This window comes from Canis lupus, chromosome 14 (assembly GCF_003254725.2).
Source record: "Canis lupus dingo isolate Sandy chromosome 14, ASM325472v2, whole genome shotgun sequence".
NCBI lineage: Eukaryota > Metazoa > Chordata > Mammalia > Carnivora > Canidae > Canis > Canis lupus.
In genome coordinates, this window is record NC_064256.1 from 48,503,437 (window position 1) to 48,522,588 (window position 19,152).

The 19,152-nt window shown below is 40.7% G+C and overlaps 2 protein-coding genes across 6 annotated transcripts in view; one reads left to right on the forward strand and one right to left on the reverse strand.

The window, feature by feature from the left end:
* Positions 1–19,152, reverse strand: part of ELMO1 (engulfment and cell motility 1) — a 526,001-nt gene that overhangs the window by 446,675 nt on the left and 60,174 nt on the right. The window contains exon 1 of one of the 5 annotated variants that reach the window (XM_035698402.2): positions 7,802–11,902. The exons of 3 other annotated variants lie outside the window; for them this stretch is intronic. The gene's annotated coding sequence lies outside the window, so the exon portion shown is untranslated. Of the gene's footprint in view, positions 1–1,688; positions 1,836–7,801; positions 11,903–19,152 lie in introns of those variants that run through there. One more of the 5 variants, XM_049093812.1, reaches the window with a different exon arrangement.
* LOC118350572 (40S ribosomal protein S21-like) lies at positions 13,008–13,259 on the forward strand. Its single transcript, XM_035698403.1, has one exon. It carries the CDS (start codon positions 13,008–13,010, stop codon positions 13,257–13,259), a length of 252 nt encoding a protein of 83 aa, XP_035554296.1.

The window sequence follows — 19,152 nt, forward strand, 5'->3', positions numbered from 1 at the left end:
GGGTTCTCTGAAAAATTATACCCTGGAAGGACTTTAATGACTTCATGACCATCAATGCCCATTGACACTTGTGCTTTTGTATTTAATCCCAATCTCTCAAGAATCCCTCACTTAATTCAGCTCTAAGACCCTGCCCTAGGCCATAAGTCTCTCAGATACAAAAGAGTCTCCTCCCCACAGAAAGGGAGAAGATGCTCCGGTACATCCCTATCTCCAGGCCACTATGGTGTCAAAGGATGATATCCTCCTGGCAAGCTAAACTGGAACTCTCAATACATTTTTGCCTTAGGATCAAATTCTTCAAATAGTCATTGTCTGTGTCTTTATCAATATAAAATGAGAATTTAGAGATACTCAGGGGACCTTCATATGGCTGTGTGTCTAACACTGATTCTGCCAAATATATTATTGAATTCATGACGAAAAGTGTTTCAAGTTTCAGACAAAAATCTGGAATGTTTAAACGTATGCTTAAATTGGGAATTTCCTGAAGAGTTTTACTCACACTTGACACTTGTGCTTTTACCTAAATGTTATTAATTCAATTGGAGAAAAAGACCTTCTTTTCATGTTTGCTTGTTTTAAAAATCTTTAATGAACAGGAAAAATAACCACATGAGTTCTATAAGGCATGCTTTAGTGCTTTAATTCTGATCTTTATTTCTGCTATGTATTGTTTTCCATAATTCTTAATTTTTATAATTAAGATAAGAAAAACTCAAGTCAAACCAAATTTGTTTTTGCTGTCATTTCATCATCTTGAAATGTGTAAGTTTTGTTTGAGAAAGGGGAGCAAAGTAGAGCGCTTTGGTAGACACATCCTGTCTTTTAGATACAAGACAGCTCAGGATATTACCTTTCCGAACACTACTGATTAAAAAAATTTTTTTTCAAAAAGTGACTCCTTCTGAAGAGGGGCCAGAAGCACCTTCTTACAAAAGCTCAAAAAGTTTGTACAAACTCTTATATGTCTAGTACTGGAACTTATTAAAGATTATCTCTGGATGGGATCCAAAACATCTTTATAGTTGATGGTTGTGAATGACTGTCATAACTTGTAAGGTGAGAAATGTGGGTATGTTTTTAGCTTTTATCACATAAAAAGCTCTTTGCCAGCATAGGTTTACATCTGAGTCTGCATGGGATGGGAAAGGAATAGTAGTTTCCCTGTCTCCTCCCGTGGGTTAGAAAACACATCCACTTTCACAGAAATAACTTCTAACATCAGGCCACATTGCCATTTCATGTTTTAGATTCTATGATGTGGTCCTAAAGTCTTAGGATAATCAAAGGCAGTGAAACTTCACAGAGTGAAGAGTTCTTCAAATGAGCACCTGGAAATGAAAGCAGTTGTTCCCGTGAATCAATTCCCAAGCTTGCTGCAGGGGATCATGCATGGCGAGGAGAGTGAAGCCAGGGGCTTCAGAGCCCAACAGGAAAGGGATGGACTCCAAGCTCCCGCCAGTTAGTGCGGGCTAACACCAAAGCAGCAGCAGGACACAAAGCCCAGCCGGAGACAGGCTCAGTACTGGTCCCCGAAGAAGCTCTCCTCATTAGAAGAAGCAGAAGACAAAACTACGGTCTATTGCAGAACCACCAAAACGCCAGTTCTCAAATACAAACTACTCATCTCAGTCATTATTTCTTAGGACCAAAACTTTGATTTCAGTGATCATAAAAATTCAAACCTGGTGTGAAGATACAGGAGAAAATGTGGCTTCTGAGGTAAAGTGGAGAGCTGAAGAGCTAACCAACTAGTTAATCGATGGTGATGGTCTGAACATTCTTTTCCTCAATAGTAGATTCTTCTCTCAATTGCTTATGATTATTCCAACTCATCACTTATCTTTTCCTAGGCATAGAGAGACATAGAAGATATCACCATGAACACCACTGTCCTTCCCGTGTTGTCATACTACTAAATATGTGCAATGACTTTAAGCTTCATAAGTACAAAATGTAAAATGGTTATGTCACTGTCCCCATCTCCTACTCCGCTCTTCCTCTTCTGGCCATGTGGGACTTCTTGAAGTTCCTCAGAAATACCCTGCTTTCTTCCCACTGTTACCACAACTTCCCAGAGCTGCTTTCTCACCTTATTTCTCACCCAAATGCTATCCCCTCAGAGAGGCCTTGTCTGTATAACCTAATGCCAGTAAAACTGCCACACATGTCAGCAAGCATAATTCTCAATCATCCTCTTCCTCTCTCTCTCTGCCATCCTTCTTCACTCACCACTTATCACTACCTTGCACCATATATTTTAAAAGATTTTATGTATTTATTCATGAGAGACACACAGAGAGTGGCAGAGACATAGGCAGAGGGAGAAGCAAGCTCCCTGTAAGGAGACTAATACAGGACTCGATCTCGGATCCCGGATCACAACCTGAGCCAAAGGCAGAGACACTTCACTGCTGAGCCACCCAGGAGTCCCCTACCTTGCACCATATTATACACTCATGTATTAGGTTATTGTCATAATTCCACTCTAGAGTGTAAACTATGAGGCAAGGATGCTGTCATCTTCAGCATTATATGTCTAACCACACAGTAAGCTCTCAATAAATATCTGGTGAATAAGTAACTAATAAATAAACTGATTAGATTTAAGGTAAGTCATTTATTTCTTAGACACTTTGAGGAAATTCCTCAGAAGTGCAGTGAAAAATAGCAAGTAACAGATTCAACTCCGTAAGTGCGGGACCTGGAGAGCCTGGAAAAGACTACAGAAGAAAGAATTGCTTACCTAAGCATGGTGCAAACTAAGTATCACCAGACTGTTATAGAAAAAATTACTGGGCGACACCTGGGTGGCTCAGTGGTTGAGCATCTGCCTTTGGCTCAGGTCATGATCCTGGAGTACTGGGATTGAGTCCCGCATCGAGCTCCCCTCAAGGATCTTGCTTCTCCCTCTGCCTGTGTCTCTGCCTCTCTCTCTCTCTTTCTATGTATCTCTCATAAATAATATAATATATCTCATGAATAAATTAATAAATCTTTTTTTGAAGATTTTATTTATTTATGCATGAGAGACACAGAGAGAGAGAGGCAGAGACACAGGCAGAAGGAGAAGCAGGCTCCATGCAGGGAGCCCGACATGGGACTCGATCCCGGGTCTCCAGGATCACGCCCTGGGCCAAAGGCAGGTGCTAAACCGCTGAGCCACCCAAGGATTCCCCTAAATTAATAAATCTTAAAAAAAAAAAAGAAAGAAAAAAATTATTGGGCACTGGACCTGGGTTCCAGTTGCAGTCATGGAATCAAAATACTCTAAACAAAAACAAAAAGCTAGAAATCATAGCCAAAACGCAGTAATTTACATGAAATTATTATTGTACAACTCTTTGGAGCATCTCTCTACTTGCTAAGTGGGATGTTGCCTGATTTATGTATCATTTAATAAAGCCAATTAGATATAAAAATTTACTTGGTTAAATTTTGTTTTTTTTTTAACATCATTTATTGAAAAGATATTTATAACATTTATATTGAACAAAGACTTACTACACAACATATAAAAAGAGCTCCAATAGGGATCCCTGGGTGGCGCAGCGGTTTGGCACCTGCCTTTGGCCCAGGGCGCGATCCTGGAGACCCGGGATCGAATCCCACGTCGGGCTCCCGGTGCATGGAGCCTGCTTTTCCCTCTATGTCTCTGCCTCTCTCTCTCTCTCTCTCTCTGTGTGACTATCATAAATAAATAAAAATTTTTAAAAAAGAGCTCCAATGAATCAATATGAAAAGAATAAGCAACCAAAAGCATGGTGGCATTTTATGAGAGAGAAAGCATGAAGATCAATAAACCTATGAAAAGATGGTCAACCTCATTGGTAATTAGGAAAATGGAGAGAAACCCTAACGCAACACTATTTTAATATCCTTGAGACTAGAAATTTTATACAATCTGACAATACCAAGTGTTGAAAGTATGTCGAGCAACAAGAATTTCATGTGCTCCTGGGGAGAATTTAATTTGGCATGACTACTTTGGGAACACGATAGCATTGCCTAGTAAAGTAGTAGGTGTGTAAACCCCCTACATCACAGCTGCTCCTGTCCTGAGTATACATCCCAGAGAAACTCTTACTCATCTGCTCTAAGAGAGGTATACAAAAATATTCATGGCATCATCCTCACGGCAAAAAACTGGAGACAACTCAAATATCTATCTTGAGAAAAATAAACTGCAAGTCACAGAAAAGTTCATACAGAGTAATTCCATTTTTATAAAGTTCCAAAATATGTTCTCTATATTTATATAGCCCTAAAAATTAAAAAAATCATGAATGAGATATTCAGCACAAAGTTTTCAAAAGTGAGGGAGGGGAAAGGGATCAGGGTTTCAAAGGTACTGGTAATGTTCTCTATCTCAGGTTGGGTGATGGGTATGTTTTAATTTTTTGTTTTTCTTCATTAAATAATGCATATATGTTATAAATCCTCATCTGCCTCTATGGTATACTTAACAAAAATGTAAAGTTTTTTCATAATTTATTAAAATAAAAATTTTACGTGTTGATATTTATTTACCTAGAAAATTCACTTATGTGAAACACCAGATTTTAGCATGATAACAAAAGAGTGAGACACTCCTATACTAATAACGGAAGTATCTTTAAACCTTCTTGTATATATCTAAAGTAGCTATGTCTCAACAAACTGTATGATGCAGAAGAATCTATCATCTGCTAGAGAATGAATCTTTTCTTTCCTAAAGAAGGAAGGAGCATGTTTTCTACTGAGGCAGAGTTAAATAACCTTCACATTTGAAAAGCACAGAATAAATGCAGTCTCTTCCTGCTTCTCTTCATCAGTGGCATGTTTCTTATTCCTTGCCTGAAATTCCCTCCTCTCACCCATCCCTTTGCATTTACTCATCACTCCCTGGATGAGTTGATGGCTTGTCATGTGACTATTTAGGAACTCCAGAGGATGGTGGGGTTGGTAGGGTGGCAGTTCATACAGAGAAAAATGAGAAAGCAACAGAGACATATGCTCAGAAATATCTTCTTCCTATGTCCCTGTTACTAGAACTAATAAAAATAATTGTCAAAATGAAAATCGTGAAATGACTTAATTTGCTAGTAACCTGCTAGTAATTACCACTTAGTCATTGTCTTGACCTTTAGCAGTATGAGATGAACACTGGCTCTGCTCGGTTTATTTAAAAAAAAAAAAAAAAAAAAAAAAAGCAGTGAGCTTCTAGTTCTAAAACTCACTGATTTATTATAAATAATTCAGTCTTATCCCCGCATTTTAAAAATAAGGAAGCTGACAAGGAAAGTGACTGAGGCAACAAACATAGCTTCATGTGATAAGACCATAATCTCTGAGATCACGATTACTAACTGGCTCTATCTCTAAGCAGCAGGGTGACTCTGGGCAAATCTCGAAATCCTCAATGTCTCCTTTGTTAAATGTGGGTTATACTGCTACCTCACAGGTCTTCTGGGATGATTACATGATACCAAGTGCTTCCATGAGACACTGGCACATAATAAATGTTCAGTGTGTGATCACTGTTTTTATATCCTAAAATCACAAAGCCAGGAAGGTCCAAAACAGAATTTTCCATAGATTTCTCTTTTTATCCACCTCTAACCTACACATCTCATTTTTGAAATTATAGCCACTTAATAATACCTTTTATAACTTTGAGTTATACTACTATACTTTTCTCTCTTCCCCGGGGCTAACTGAAACCTATGTAAGTATATTCCAAACTAACAAAAATGCAGTAATTCAATAAATATTGGCCACTCTTTCTGCCAATCCCTTCAGTCTAGTTTACATATTTAACGGGTATTTTCAGCTGTTTCTAGATAAATCCCTCACTCGTCAAGGGAACTGGCAGTCAAGTGCCTCTCCTCGGCACTCTTTTTTCATAATTATCTTCCTTTTCAACCTGGCGTTGAGAAGAGAGTGATTATCAGGCGACATCATCTCCCCCCGTCAGTCAGGCTCTTAATGATGGCAAATGTAGCCACAGCCAGGCCTGTATCCTTGTAAAAGGAACATCCTCCTCTGCTTTTCTGATCTCACCCTCTGTGCTGAGAAATCATCACAGGGTGCTGTGACACCTAAGGGAAAGATCACCTGAGAGACCCTCACCTGAAATCCCCCCATGCCATCGGCTTTGCGAGTCGGTGCCTCAGGTTGCAGCAGGAGAATCAGATGTACAGATGTACAAGTGAAGATGAGGCTAGAGGAGGTCTGTTCTGGGAAGGGCATGCGGACTTACTCCAAAGCCAAAAGCAAACAATCTAACTAAACCAATATGCAAAAGTGGTAGTTTAATAAATTTAGACTTTTGTGGTAAATCCCTCTGTTGAGTACTGTGCTTCATCTTTCCATTACAAGAAGTCCGAGGCTTATTTGTTTGTGGTGCTATTTTAATTTAAGCAGTGCTTTTCTTAAAAAAAAAAAAAAAAAAAAACTCAACACGTTATCATAAACGCTTCATGGCTGTGCAAACAATTTTTATTCACTTAAGCCAACACAACTACTGATAGAAGCTCAAAATGTAAATAGAATCATTCCATAATTCCCAGTTCTTTCCTTTCCTTGCAACCCTAGGAGACTCCCTCGGAGTCCAACCAAGCCTCATGGTTAAGGCACTAACGGAGCAAGAGCATCCAATCAATGAGAAAATAAAACATTATTTGTTACTCAATAGTTCTAAAAACATACCAAGGTCATCAATGAGAGAATGTGCACTGCGTTGGTTTTCCAGACACTTATTTAATGATTTTCAATTTAATTATATATAGGGTGAGCACCATGGCTGAAGTTTCCAAGGAGCTAGTCTGGCCTTAGTCTGGCTTCGGACAGCTTTTCCCAAGAGCTCTAGCTTACTATACCCTGAGATCACATTTAAAATATTTAACACCAGACAGAGTCCACAATGACCAATCATAAGGGATGCTGGCCATGACCAGTATACCAGTGAGTCCTGGCTGAAGGCCAGCGCCTTGGACACCCAAGAAGCCCAGGAAGGAAAGAGGAGGTGGCGGCAGAAAATGTGATTGTTATGCAACCATTCGTGTCTGACTGTACCAGCAACCAGCTCCCATTTCTCCATGTTGTCCAAGAACTTATTAATACATTTTTGGAAGTCTTGCAAAAAGCTGAATATACTATATCTGAGGCATCCTTACCACTTGCCAGATAAAGGGAACATTAGTTAATCATTTAAAAAAATCTAGAACTTCTACAAGTAATTTTTGGTTCTTTGTTCCTATCTCCCTGATTCCTCTAATATTTCCTCTCCTTGAAGCAAAGTAGTACTCAAAAGCACACACAATCATATCTTAACAGGTTGCTCCTTTCTCTGCTAAAAACTTGGTAACTGAAAACGAAGGGAAGCCCTCCTGTGTTTAGGAACCGGTAAATAGATACCAAATTCGTCCTAACCAAAAAGCACTGATTCATGCAGCTCCAGAGGGAAGGGCTGAACCAGTTAGCAAAGGTTTAGGATTATACCTTTGATCAAAGCCCTGACTTAATGTTCACTGTTTTTTAAGGCGTTTTTCATTCATTCAAGATCAAAAAGTTGCAAGAAATTTGTGAATCTGGGCAGCCCTAGTGGCTCAGCGATTTAGTGCTGCCTTCAGCCCAGGGCCTGATCCTGGAGACCCAGGATCGAGTCCCACATCGGGCTCCCTGCATGGAGCCTGCTTCTCCCTCTGCCTGTGTCTCTGCCTCTCACTCTCTCGGTGTCTCTCATGAATAAATAAATAAAATCTTAATAAAAAAAAAGAAATTTGTGAATCTGTAATTCACAGCATCGCTTACTTACCCATTAGTTAAAAATCTCTGTATCCACAGGATGTGGCAGGTCTTACAAGTTTCAAAAGGGAAATTGCCAGGCCATGTGTCTGTCCTTGGGTGGACAAAGATAACTCACTAGAAGCAGATCTTAGTTCGGGGATGAGTCAACGTGGCAGCCTCCCATAGTTATGCAAAAGAGGGGTGAACTTGTACCAATGATGAGAGGGAGGAGGAGTGACCTTTTGTGACCTGAGCAGGGTTACCCCTTACAATACTCCTTGATGGGCTTAGTAGATCAAGGAAGAGAAGGTGGATACATTTGCATAAGGATAGAGGAGCTATCCTCTACCCACAGGACAAAAGGCATCCAGAATCCCTCTCTTAGCACATTCGATTTAATTAAGACTCTGATGGGTTGGGATTGTCCTGACATAAAAGGAAATCGAGAGTCTGAAGGGATTAATTAACAATCCATCAAAGTGGTATTAAAATTACTTTAAACTGAAAACATCAGAACAATCAGCAGCCACAGAAAGAAAATTATCTAAACTTAAGCAGAGGCTTCAGAAAATACATCCTCCACTAACACCTACTGCCTGACCTCCCCAACCCCCAACACCCCCCCCATGACTTGATAGGGAAGACTGACCCAGGAAGTATGAATTCAGCTGCCATTAGCATCAAAAAGCCCAACAGAACTTTCCATAGTTTCCCACTGAAGCTCTCAACACCTCCTTTTTATTAAGTTAGTACATAAACCTTTACCTTTGACTATTCAGCAAGTTACTCAATACTGAGCCCTCCAGCATGCATATGTAAATAAACCTTCACTTTTCCCTGTTAATCTGTCTATTGTCAGTTAAACGGCAGGCCCCAGACCTTTTGAAACCAAGTGGGTAGAGGAAAGTGTTCCTCCCCAAAGATCCCAAAGACGGGAGAAGTCAGCAGTGTAACCCAAGTTCAAAAGCAGGATCTGGAGAAAGCTCCCCCAGAGCCAGTCATGCTGGCCTGGGGAGCCTGCACTGGAGCAGTAGCTCAGCTCAGATGTGTGCCTTGAAGAGTGATCCCCTTGGAAGGCCACCCCCACCCCCCGTGTGGCCTGTGTATGAACCTGGACCAGATATGAGCTGAGGCCCCTAGTTCTGTCTCCCCTGGGCAGCCTGAAGCAGATCTCAAACCTGGACCAGGAAAACTACTCATTTGTGGGTAGTGGCAGACTGAAGAGATGGGGAGTTCACGGATTCCAACTAATGTGTGCAACAGAACGCTCAGAAAATTGATATGGAAAATGAAAGAATAGTAACCAGATTTGGACGCCAATATGCACAAACCCACAGAGATAGAGAGAGGGGGAGGAAAAAAAAAAACAAACATCATTTCAAAAATTGCTATGCCAGGAATAAAACGGGGAGGGGGAACTAAAATTTACAGATGGTCTTCTATGTCTTCTATGTAAATACTCTTACATCTAACTTGCTAAATTCTTGACTCTGCTCACCATGATGTTTCTTCTTCAACATTTCTCTTTTCAGAAAATGGACCTCTACTCACAACAATCAGAGATTCATTCCTGATAGTTCTTTTTTTCTCATTCCATTCATATTCATCATCGAGACCAATAGACCCGACCTCCCAAGAAGATCAGTCTTCTTCCATCTTCACTTTCACCATCACTTCTGCTGGGACTGTGGTAATAGCCTCCTGACAGATCCCTTGCATTCACTTGCTCCTCCCTCCACTCCCAATTCCACACACTACAGAGAACTTTTATAATGTCTTATCACTTCCCTGCTTAGAATCTCGCAATGGATTCCCATTGCTCTTAGAATCCTTAACAGGATCTTACCTTGCAACATTCACTCCTCGTTCATTCTCTCCTCGTTCATTAACTTTTCAGCCACTAAGGTCTTCCTAGAAAGGGGTCAGGCTCTATCTTTCCTCACATTCTACCAGGAAAGTAGGAGATGGTCCATAAAGATTTGCTGAATGCTACTAAAATTAGGTATTTTAAGCTACCTACAATTGGATGACTACGTGACCCAGTTTGCTTGACAGTCCACTTAGACCCAATGAACCAGCATACTGTTTGGAAAACTCTCACTTTCATTCTGCGTGGTATGATGGATGAGATACATAGTCACTCTACCTATATGGAAGCTGAAATTCAGGGAGCTCAAATAGTTCTCTCTACTTGCAGTTATACTCTATAAATTCAATGGGAACATCGAATTAGCAAATGCTAAACTATTCTTCTAGGGGGAAATACATGGTTAGGTTCTTGTCAAAGATTTTGTCTACTTCTGTAGGCTAGAAACAGGTAAGAACACCTGATTTCTCATGTCTTACATGTAAATTCACCTGGACGTTGGTCTGTAGATGGTTCAAGCTTTGACTCTTAAAAATATCTGTAATTACAGACACCTGGGTGGCTCAGCGGTTGTGTGTCTGCCTTAAGCTCAGGGCGTGATCCTGGAGTCCCAGGATCCAGTCCCGCATCGGGCTCCCTGCATGGAGCCTGCTTCTCCCTCTGCCTATGTCTCTGTCCCTCTCTCTGTGTGTCTCTCATGAATAAATGAATACAATCTTTAAAAAAAATTGTAATTGCATAATTCATATTTTTGTTTATCTCAGAGCCTACATGGCATTGAGAAATCACTCATTGTTATTATAAGTAACTTGGGGTTCCCTTGTGAATTGTCACTTAAGAACTTGTAGCTAGTTCCTCCGGTTTAAATCTTCAGTGGTACAGAGCTGTAGATTACTGACTACTTTTCTACGAACTTACTATTCAGGAAGTCCCCTCTACAGCGAATTTCTCACTTCTTCGTAAATTTTCATGTCCCTTTTAAAATAATATTTGAAACAAGGAGACTAATCTGCAGGTTTATGAGCAGTATGAATAAAAAATTTTAAATCACACTTTAGTTTTCTATTCAAGAATTTAAGGCTATTTAAGAATCAAGCATAAGAAAAATACTTCCCACTGGTCCACTTTATTCTAACTGGCTCTCTTGGCATGTCAAGACACACTGCTCTATTGATACAAGATGATGTTTGAAACGTTTTTAGCTAGTTGATAAAATATTTAAGACAGTCTCAGAAGCATTTGCCTTACTTTAAAAAAAAAAAAGGAGAAGTCTTCTTCCTACCATTTAAAAAACACTAGCTTGTAGTGGGGGGAGGGGTTGAAATTTGGAGGAAAATAAACTCCTAAACCCAATTTGGAGTTCATAATTTGGAATAAATTAAGACTTACAAAAAAATTCCCAAAGGAATATGAAATATATTCTTTGCCCAGATTCCTCCAATACAAAGAATCTACAGATTCCTCTTATCATAGTAGCTTTATCTCTTTTTCATTATTTCCAAACAGTGAAGGAGTTCAGAGTAAGTCACTCCCAAAACGTGCTGCTATAGCATAATGATTACTGTGAGCTGAAGGCAATTTTTAAAAGAGCAGACACAGGGGATCCCTGGGTGGCACAGCGGTTTAGCGCCTGCCTTTGGCCCAGGGCGCGATCCTGGAGACCCGGGATCGAATCCCACATCAGGCTCCTGGTGCATGGAGCCTGCTTCTCCCTCTGCCTGTGTCTCTGCCTCTCTCTCTCTGTGTGTGACTATCATAAATAAATAAATAAATAAATCATTTAAAAAATAATAAAAATAAATAAAAGAGCAGACACAGGATGAGCTTTCTGTCCTCTACCAATCTGCTTGAAAATAGAACATAAATTCCTGCTTTCCAAACCAGGACGAGGACAATCTTATCATCTTACATGAGATGCCACTGAGATGCATCTGCACAAACAAGCCTTACTAAATTAACATTTTTCTTCCAGTAGTTGCCCCACCCATTTACCTTCCCATATGTTGCTACCCTTGAAAGCCTAAAATTCTTTTCCTTTGTCTTTCTCACTTCTCTGAAATTTACTGTTTCTTTTGTTAAGATACTATATAAGCCCAAGTTCCCACCATTCCTTTGAGTTACCCATCACTGAGTTTCTCCCATGTATATATATGCTGCATGTGTTAATATACTTCCGTTTGCTTTTCTCCTGTTATTTCATTTTTTTTTTTTTTGTCAGTTTAATGTGCAGGGCCCCAGCTGGAGAACCTAGAAGAATACAGGAAAAAGAGCTTTCCTCCTCCAGTACTATCTAGGAGAAAGTCGTGAATATGATGCTCCCTTATCCTTAAATACTTCAATATGTATTTCTAGAGATCAGCAACAGTCACTTATGTAATTGCCACACAATTATCAAAATCAGAAAGTTAAAATTGATACAACACTATTATATAATCTACAGGCCTCATTCAAATTCTAATTGTCCCAATGATGTCCTTTACCATGAAAGAAGAAAGTTTGTTTCCCTGTTCTAGGAGCTAATTCAGGATCACTTACAGCATTGAGTTGTAAGAATCTCTTTGGTCTCTTTCAAGCTAGGATAGTTCTTCAGTCATTCTTTTTCTTTTGTGACCTTGACATTTTTGAAAAGTAAGGAAAAATCTATAAAAGTTACTTTGTAGAATATCCCTCTACTTGCGTTTGCTAATGTTTCCTCACAATGAGATTCTGGTAATGGATTTTTGGCAGAAATATGACAGGAGTGGTGTCATATCTCATATCAAGAGGCACATGCAGTTGGTCTGTCCCATTGATGAGGATATCAACTTTGAATACTTGGTTATGATAGTATCTGTCCAGTGAGTTCATGAATTTTATGTTATAGGGCATCTGACACAAAAATTTTAAAACACTTCATAAATGAATCTATTTACATAGTTTCAATGGCTTGTGTATCTTGTTATATTTTCAAAGTTTTTCTTTGAGGGCTCATCTTTATTTTCTACCTATTTCTTCCTTTAATTACCAAATGTAATGTTTCTAGTACTTTCCCTTTTTATCTTATAATGTGTTACAGGAAAAGTGTCTAATCATCGAAAATGATGTTAGTTGGGATGCCTGCATGGCTCAGGGATTGAGCATCTGCTTTCAGCTCAGGATGTGATCTGAGGGTCCTGGGATCGATTTCCGCACTAGGAAACTAACTATGTCTCTGTCTTCTCTGTCTCTCTCAATCTGTCTCTCATGAATACATAAATAAAACCTTTTTAAAAATATAAATAAATAAATAAGAAATAAATAAAATGATGTTAGTTTTGGCTGTCAGGCGGATGCAGCACTTCCTTTCTGTGCCCATACTCATGGCAGAGGCAGCAGGTGTGCCCTTGACATGCAGAAAAACACTGACAAGTTCGTGAACCTCCACATGCCGGGAAAATACTCTGCCAGCAACCACATCATCAGCACCAAGGATCATGTGTCCATCCAGATGACTATGGACACAGCTAACAAGGTGACAGGCAGGTTCAACAACAGGTTTAAAACCTACGCTATCTGTGGGGTCATTCCCAGGATAGGTGAGTCAGATGACTCCATCCTCCAGCTGCCCAAGGCTGATGGCATGGTTTCAAAGAAATTCTGACTGGACAGGATCACAGATGTGGGATATTTGTCATAAATAAAAAATACCCCTTCCCCCAAATAAATAAGTGGTGTTAGCTTTCAGTAAATTTTCAAATACATAGGTGAGGGTTTTTTTTTTTTTTTGGCTTCTTCTATATTTTACTTATAGTATGTATAGAATATGTTGCTTGGACAATCCATAAAAATGTCATATAAACTGAAAACAAATGCATCATGAATCATATGCCAATGTGCACACTGTCTCCGTACATTTGGTCTGTTGTAATAAAGAACCATAGACTGGGTCACTTATAAGCAACAGAAATTTATTTCTGTCTGGAAAGTGGAAATCCAAGATCATGCTGCCAGCATGGCTGAATTCTGGTGAGACCCTCTTCCTGACTGTAGACTACTTCTTTTCACCAACATATGGCAGAAAGAAAAAGTGAGCTAGCTCTCTGGCCTCTTCTTTTTTTTTTTTTTTTTTTTTTTTTTTTAAAGATTTTATTTATTTATTCATGATAGTCACACAGAGAGAGACAGAGACACAGGTAGAGGGAGAAGCAGGCTCCATGCAGGGAGCCTGACGTGGGATTCGATCCCGGGTCTCCAGGATCACGCCCCGGGCCAAAGGCAGGCGCCAAACCGCTGCGCCACCCAGGGATCCCTCTGGCCTCTTCTTATGAGAGCACATACCCCATTCACGAGGGCTCTGTCCTCATGACCTAATCACCTCCCAAAGGCCCCACACCTCCAAATGCCATCACTCTGGGGATTAGGTTTCAACATACGAATTTCGGAGGTACACAAACATTTAGTCTGCAACACACATTTAATTACTTAAACAAGATTAATGAAGTGATACAGATGCAAATAAAAAGTGCCAGTCATTAGAAAAGATACAGTGTTTATAAACAAGAATGGTGAAAATAATTAGATTGCAGGAAAACAAAATTCTTCATTTGTTTGTCAGAAAAACACTAAAGTCTAGGCCTACTCAAAAGCCTGCCTCTGAAATTTGACCCTGACAAATTACTTCTTGTACTGTAATCTATAATGAAACTAGCAAGGATTGCACACACACACAAAAAGACAGGAATACAGATGAACACAAATTGCTTTGAACCTATGGTCTTGTGGAAATAACATAGTAGGTATCATTTTTTAAAAATATACAGAATTATTTGACAAAGTGTAAAAAAGTATACATTCTATACCTTGCTTTGAAGTTCTAAGCATAGCCAACACTGCCTAGGAATTCGTTTACTATTTTTCCAGCAGCAAATGCATAAACGTCCTTGGACAGCTCCCGAAAATCCACCTCCTTCACTGGCCTCATTGGAACTCTGGGATCCTTGGCCCACAGTAGTCAATTCTCCAGAATAATTCATTTAAGACATAGATCAGATCAGATCACCTCTGTTCTCCAACCTTGCATACCATCACATTTAGAAAACATTCAAGGCATATTTAAAGTCTATCAGCCTCTATGGTCTGGCCTCCACCCCTCCCTGCGCTTCTTTCCTTGCCTCTCTCCAGGCCTGCTACTCTGGCCCTGCCATTCTCCAGCACATCAAGCACAGGGCTGCTCCTCTGCCCAGAACATTCCCTCCCCTGCCAATTCCCCTGTGACGTGCTCCTTCTCTCTACTCAGGGTCTAACATTGCCTCCTTGGAGAAGCCTGCCTCGATCACTAACCAAAACAGTGTTCTGTCTTTCCCACCTGCCTCCCTCACATTATTTTCTTATTGGTGCTCCTCGAAGCCTGACGTTACGTCAGGCATTTGTTTACTTGTTTATGCTCTGGATTCTTCACTAGAAAAGAAGCTTCAGGTGAGCAGGAGTGTTAGGTTCACCACCATATCCCATCTGGGAGAGAGCCTGGCACACACTGACACCTAATCAGCATGCATGGGATGAAGCACTGAATGAGTGTTTAGATTTCCACATGACAAAACACGTGCACACATACAGACGTATATACGTAGAGAATACGAAGGATGGCAACTCTGACCTCGCATCAGAATGGCCTCTAGAGCTTTGAAACTCCAAACTGTCAGGTCGAACCCCTAGAGATCTGGATTCAGCAGGCATTCACAGGCTTAATTCTGATTCAGAGCCAGGAACCAGAAGCTTCTTATGAGAGGCTGAGCTACCTATTAACTGAAGATTGAGGCTCCTTTTCATTTTGAGGATTCCTGGGCAGTGTTTCAGATACTGTGTTTTAGCTGCCCACTCTTGGCTATGAATGACCACATATAAAAGCAGTGCCTGCGGCCCACGGTGGTATGGGCCACAGTGACCTCATCCTTGGCCTGGAGCCCACTTCCTTAAGGAATAAACACACCTCAACCAATGTTCTTTTTTTTTGTTTTGTGAAGAGATGTTGTACACACAGAGAATGCAGGTTTCCTTGTTCTGGAAGCCTACCAAATGTGCAGGCGGTTGGGAAGGGCAGGAGGAATAAGAAAGAGTAATCAAGGCATAGGTTTGGATAAAGGACATAAGGTTGCAGGGACAGGATGTTCTCACCTTGGGAAGACTCACTGAGAAGAGGATCACAGGGTCTCCAGATATGTTTACCAATAGTCTTTAATGCTTATCTTTCAGACCCTGAACTCAAATCATCTCACCAAATTTTCATGTTCTAGACTAAATATCTATGTTTCCAGAATCCCTATGTTGAAACCTAATTCCCAGTGTGATGATATTTGGAAGTAGGGGTCTTTGGGAGGTGATTAGGTCATGAGAGTGGAGCCCAGTCAAGAGACCCCAGAGAACTCCCTTGGCCCCTCGTGTGAGGACACAGCAAGAAGATGAACCAGGAAATAGGCTCTCACCAGACACCGAATGTGCAGACACCTTGATCTTAGACTTCCCAGCCTCCAGACCATGAGAAATAAATCAGTGTTGTTTAAAAGCCACCCAATCTATCATATTCTGTTATAGCAGCCTGAGCTAAGACATCTCATGACAGCCTTTCTGGGTCGTCATTATACTCCCTACTGGATAAACGAGTAAGCCACAGTATAGAGCCACTAAAGGATTCTTATACAGTCACAATAGCTAAGTGGAAGATCCAGGGTTCAAACCCAGCTCTTTCACTTCAATGAAAACCACCATCCCCTGCTGAATTGTGGCTGGTGCCCCTAACACCCAGCTCCCCACCATCCAACATACACTCAGCTTAGGCTTGCTTCCTTCAATAATTCCTAATCCCACATGCACACTAGAATCACCTAGAGAACTTTTAAGGGAAATGGTTGAGCCCTACTCCCAGAGATTCTAATTAATTAGGCAGGGCCTAGGCATTAGTATTTTTTTTAAGCTTCCTAGATAATTCCTCTGTACAACTAGAGTTAGAAACCATTGTTCCAGGGCAATGGGAAGAAAGCCCATGCCCTAGTGGAAAGTATCTCAAACAGCATCCATAAAGAATGAATCCACAATCTTCAGAAGAGATCAGAGAGTACCCTGGCTAAGAAGCTTCTAGAACTAGGGATGTGGTTCTAGCCCATCCTGAAAAGAAGCCTGAGGTACTGAGCTCCAGTCTAGAGTAGCAATGTTTGCTACAGCTACCATAACAAAGCACCGCAAACTGAGTGACTTAACCAGCAAAAATATGTAGTCTCACAGTTCTGGGGCTAAAAGTCTGAGAGTAAGGTGTGGGCAAAGCCAACATCCCTCTGAATGTGCTCAGGAAAGATCTATCCCAGGCCTGTCTCCTACCTTGTAGTAGCTCCTTCACGTATGACAGCATAACTCCATCTTCACATGGCACCATCCTACAGTGTATATGTGTCTATGTCCAATTCCTCTTTATTAAGGGCCCCCGTCATAATGGATCACGGGCTCACCCTACTAAGTATGACCTCATCTTAACTAATCACATCTCTAACGGCCTTATTGCAAAATAATGTCACATTCTGGGATCCCTGGGTGGCTCAGTGGTTTGGCGCCTGCCTTTGGCCTGGGGCATGATTCTGGAGTCCCAGGATCAAGTCCCATGTCAGGGTCCCGGCATGGAGCCTGCTTCTGTCTCTGCCTCTCTCTCTGTGTGTCTGAAAAATAAATAAATAAATAAATAAATAAATAAATAAATAAATAAATAAATAAATAAAGTAAGTCTCATTCTGAAGTACTGGGGGCAAGGGGAAGACTCCAACATATCTTTTCTGGGAGGGACACAACTGAACCCCTACCAGGCAGGTAGAGCGAAATGCTGAGGCAGTGTTCCCCAAGGATGCACTTAGGAACATATTCCTGTGCCAGATGTCTACTTCACTCACTGTCCTGACAATTTACAACGTGCACATATATATGTTAAAGGCTCAGAAAAGTCCTTCAAAAAAGCAATCTGTTGGCTTTTGTTTATCCTAGGGTCTCTCAAATTTATTTGACTATAAAACCCTTTCCACATCTCATGTATTAATCACCTACGGAACACAATTTAGGAAACATCATAAATGTCTAGGTGTGGATGAGCCATGATGGGTTAAAGCCTCATAGGAGGGTGAAAGTGCCCAGCATCCAGGAGTAGACAATCTGATATGGAAGCAGTGGGTCTCTCTTTGAGAAAACACCCACAGAAACTACAAACAAAAGATAAATTACCACAAATTGCAAAATTTTTTACAGTATCATAAGAAACAATCCTGAGTCTTATTCCACAATCTATATGGCCAACTTTTTGGTAATATGATAATTCATTTCACAGAATGACGTTTCAGCCCTCTGGAAAGTTAAGCTTGGGGTACAGGAATATTGTAATTTGGGGTAGGACATGTTGTAGCTGGAGAAACTGAAAGTGTCATCCTGGCTCCCCATCGATATCGAGCTGCTGCCTAGAGCTAAACCAAAGTTGGAGAGAGTAACTGGGGTCTTCTTTACCTCCCTCCCCCATCAGAAATCCATTCCAAACATGATATGGTACCTCATTTACAGAGGAGACCATACAAGATACAGCGGCCACCTGCTCAACACAAAGTGCCTCCTGGATTGAGATGGAAACTTTGGAAAAGGCTGCCCAAGGAGCCCACATCAAAATTCAACACACAGTGTGGCTTCGAAAAATAAAACCGTGTAATTTACATATTTTTGAAGCAAGATTTTCCTCAAACAGCTCCTTGGACATAGGGAACCATGGGCCATTTCAAAACTAAAAGGCTTAGGTTTTTCAGGTTTTCTCTTTTGAGCAAACTAGACTTTCTAAACTTTTAATTCAAGAAAGAAATTACAATGCACACCAAAGCAGTACTTTCCACAGCAGCAAATTAGAGAGGGCTAATTTGTGGGCACAGCCGTGCCCTGTTATCTGTACCTTGTCACTTTAATTTAGCACAACCCAAACCTCGCCATTCCTTTCATTTTTTTACTTCTCCACATAGAATTTTAGCCTTCACGCTGGGTTTCAAAGAGTCCAAAATAAAACCAGCCCACATTAAGCAAAACAGCCACATAAGACCTTTCCTTTATGTGTGGAGAAAAAGACTTTGAAAGTTCAGAAGGAGGATTTTTTTTTTTTAAAGCATGAAGTAGTCTTGGTAATGTTTTCAAAGGTCTATTTTAAAACGTTGAGATGTTTTCCTCTATTGTGCTGACGTGCATGTGGACAGCCACGTGGATTTCCTCTGACAGAAGCAGCAAAGTTGTCAGTTGTACAGCTGAAACCTGTACACTTGCATCCATTGCTAAGACATCTCGGCTCTGCAAGAGTCTCAGAGAGCCACAAACTGTCAAGCTAGGAGATACCCCTTCCATCCTCCTGCTCTGTGGAGCATTAACAGGCAAGAAGGACAGCTTGAGCTCAGGGGACAGGCGGGTCTGCAGATCCTCAAGGTCCTGCTCTTAGGACAGCAAATCTAGCCATCCTTCAACCGTAGGAAATAGACTGTCAAGAGCCAGAGAATCCA

What these genes read in the sequence shown, in the direction of transcription:
- LOC118350572 (XM_035698403.1), top strand. Translation starts at nt 13,008, where the DNA reads ATGCAGAAAAACACTGACAAGTTCGTGAACCTCCACATGCCGGGAAAA.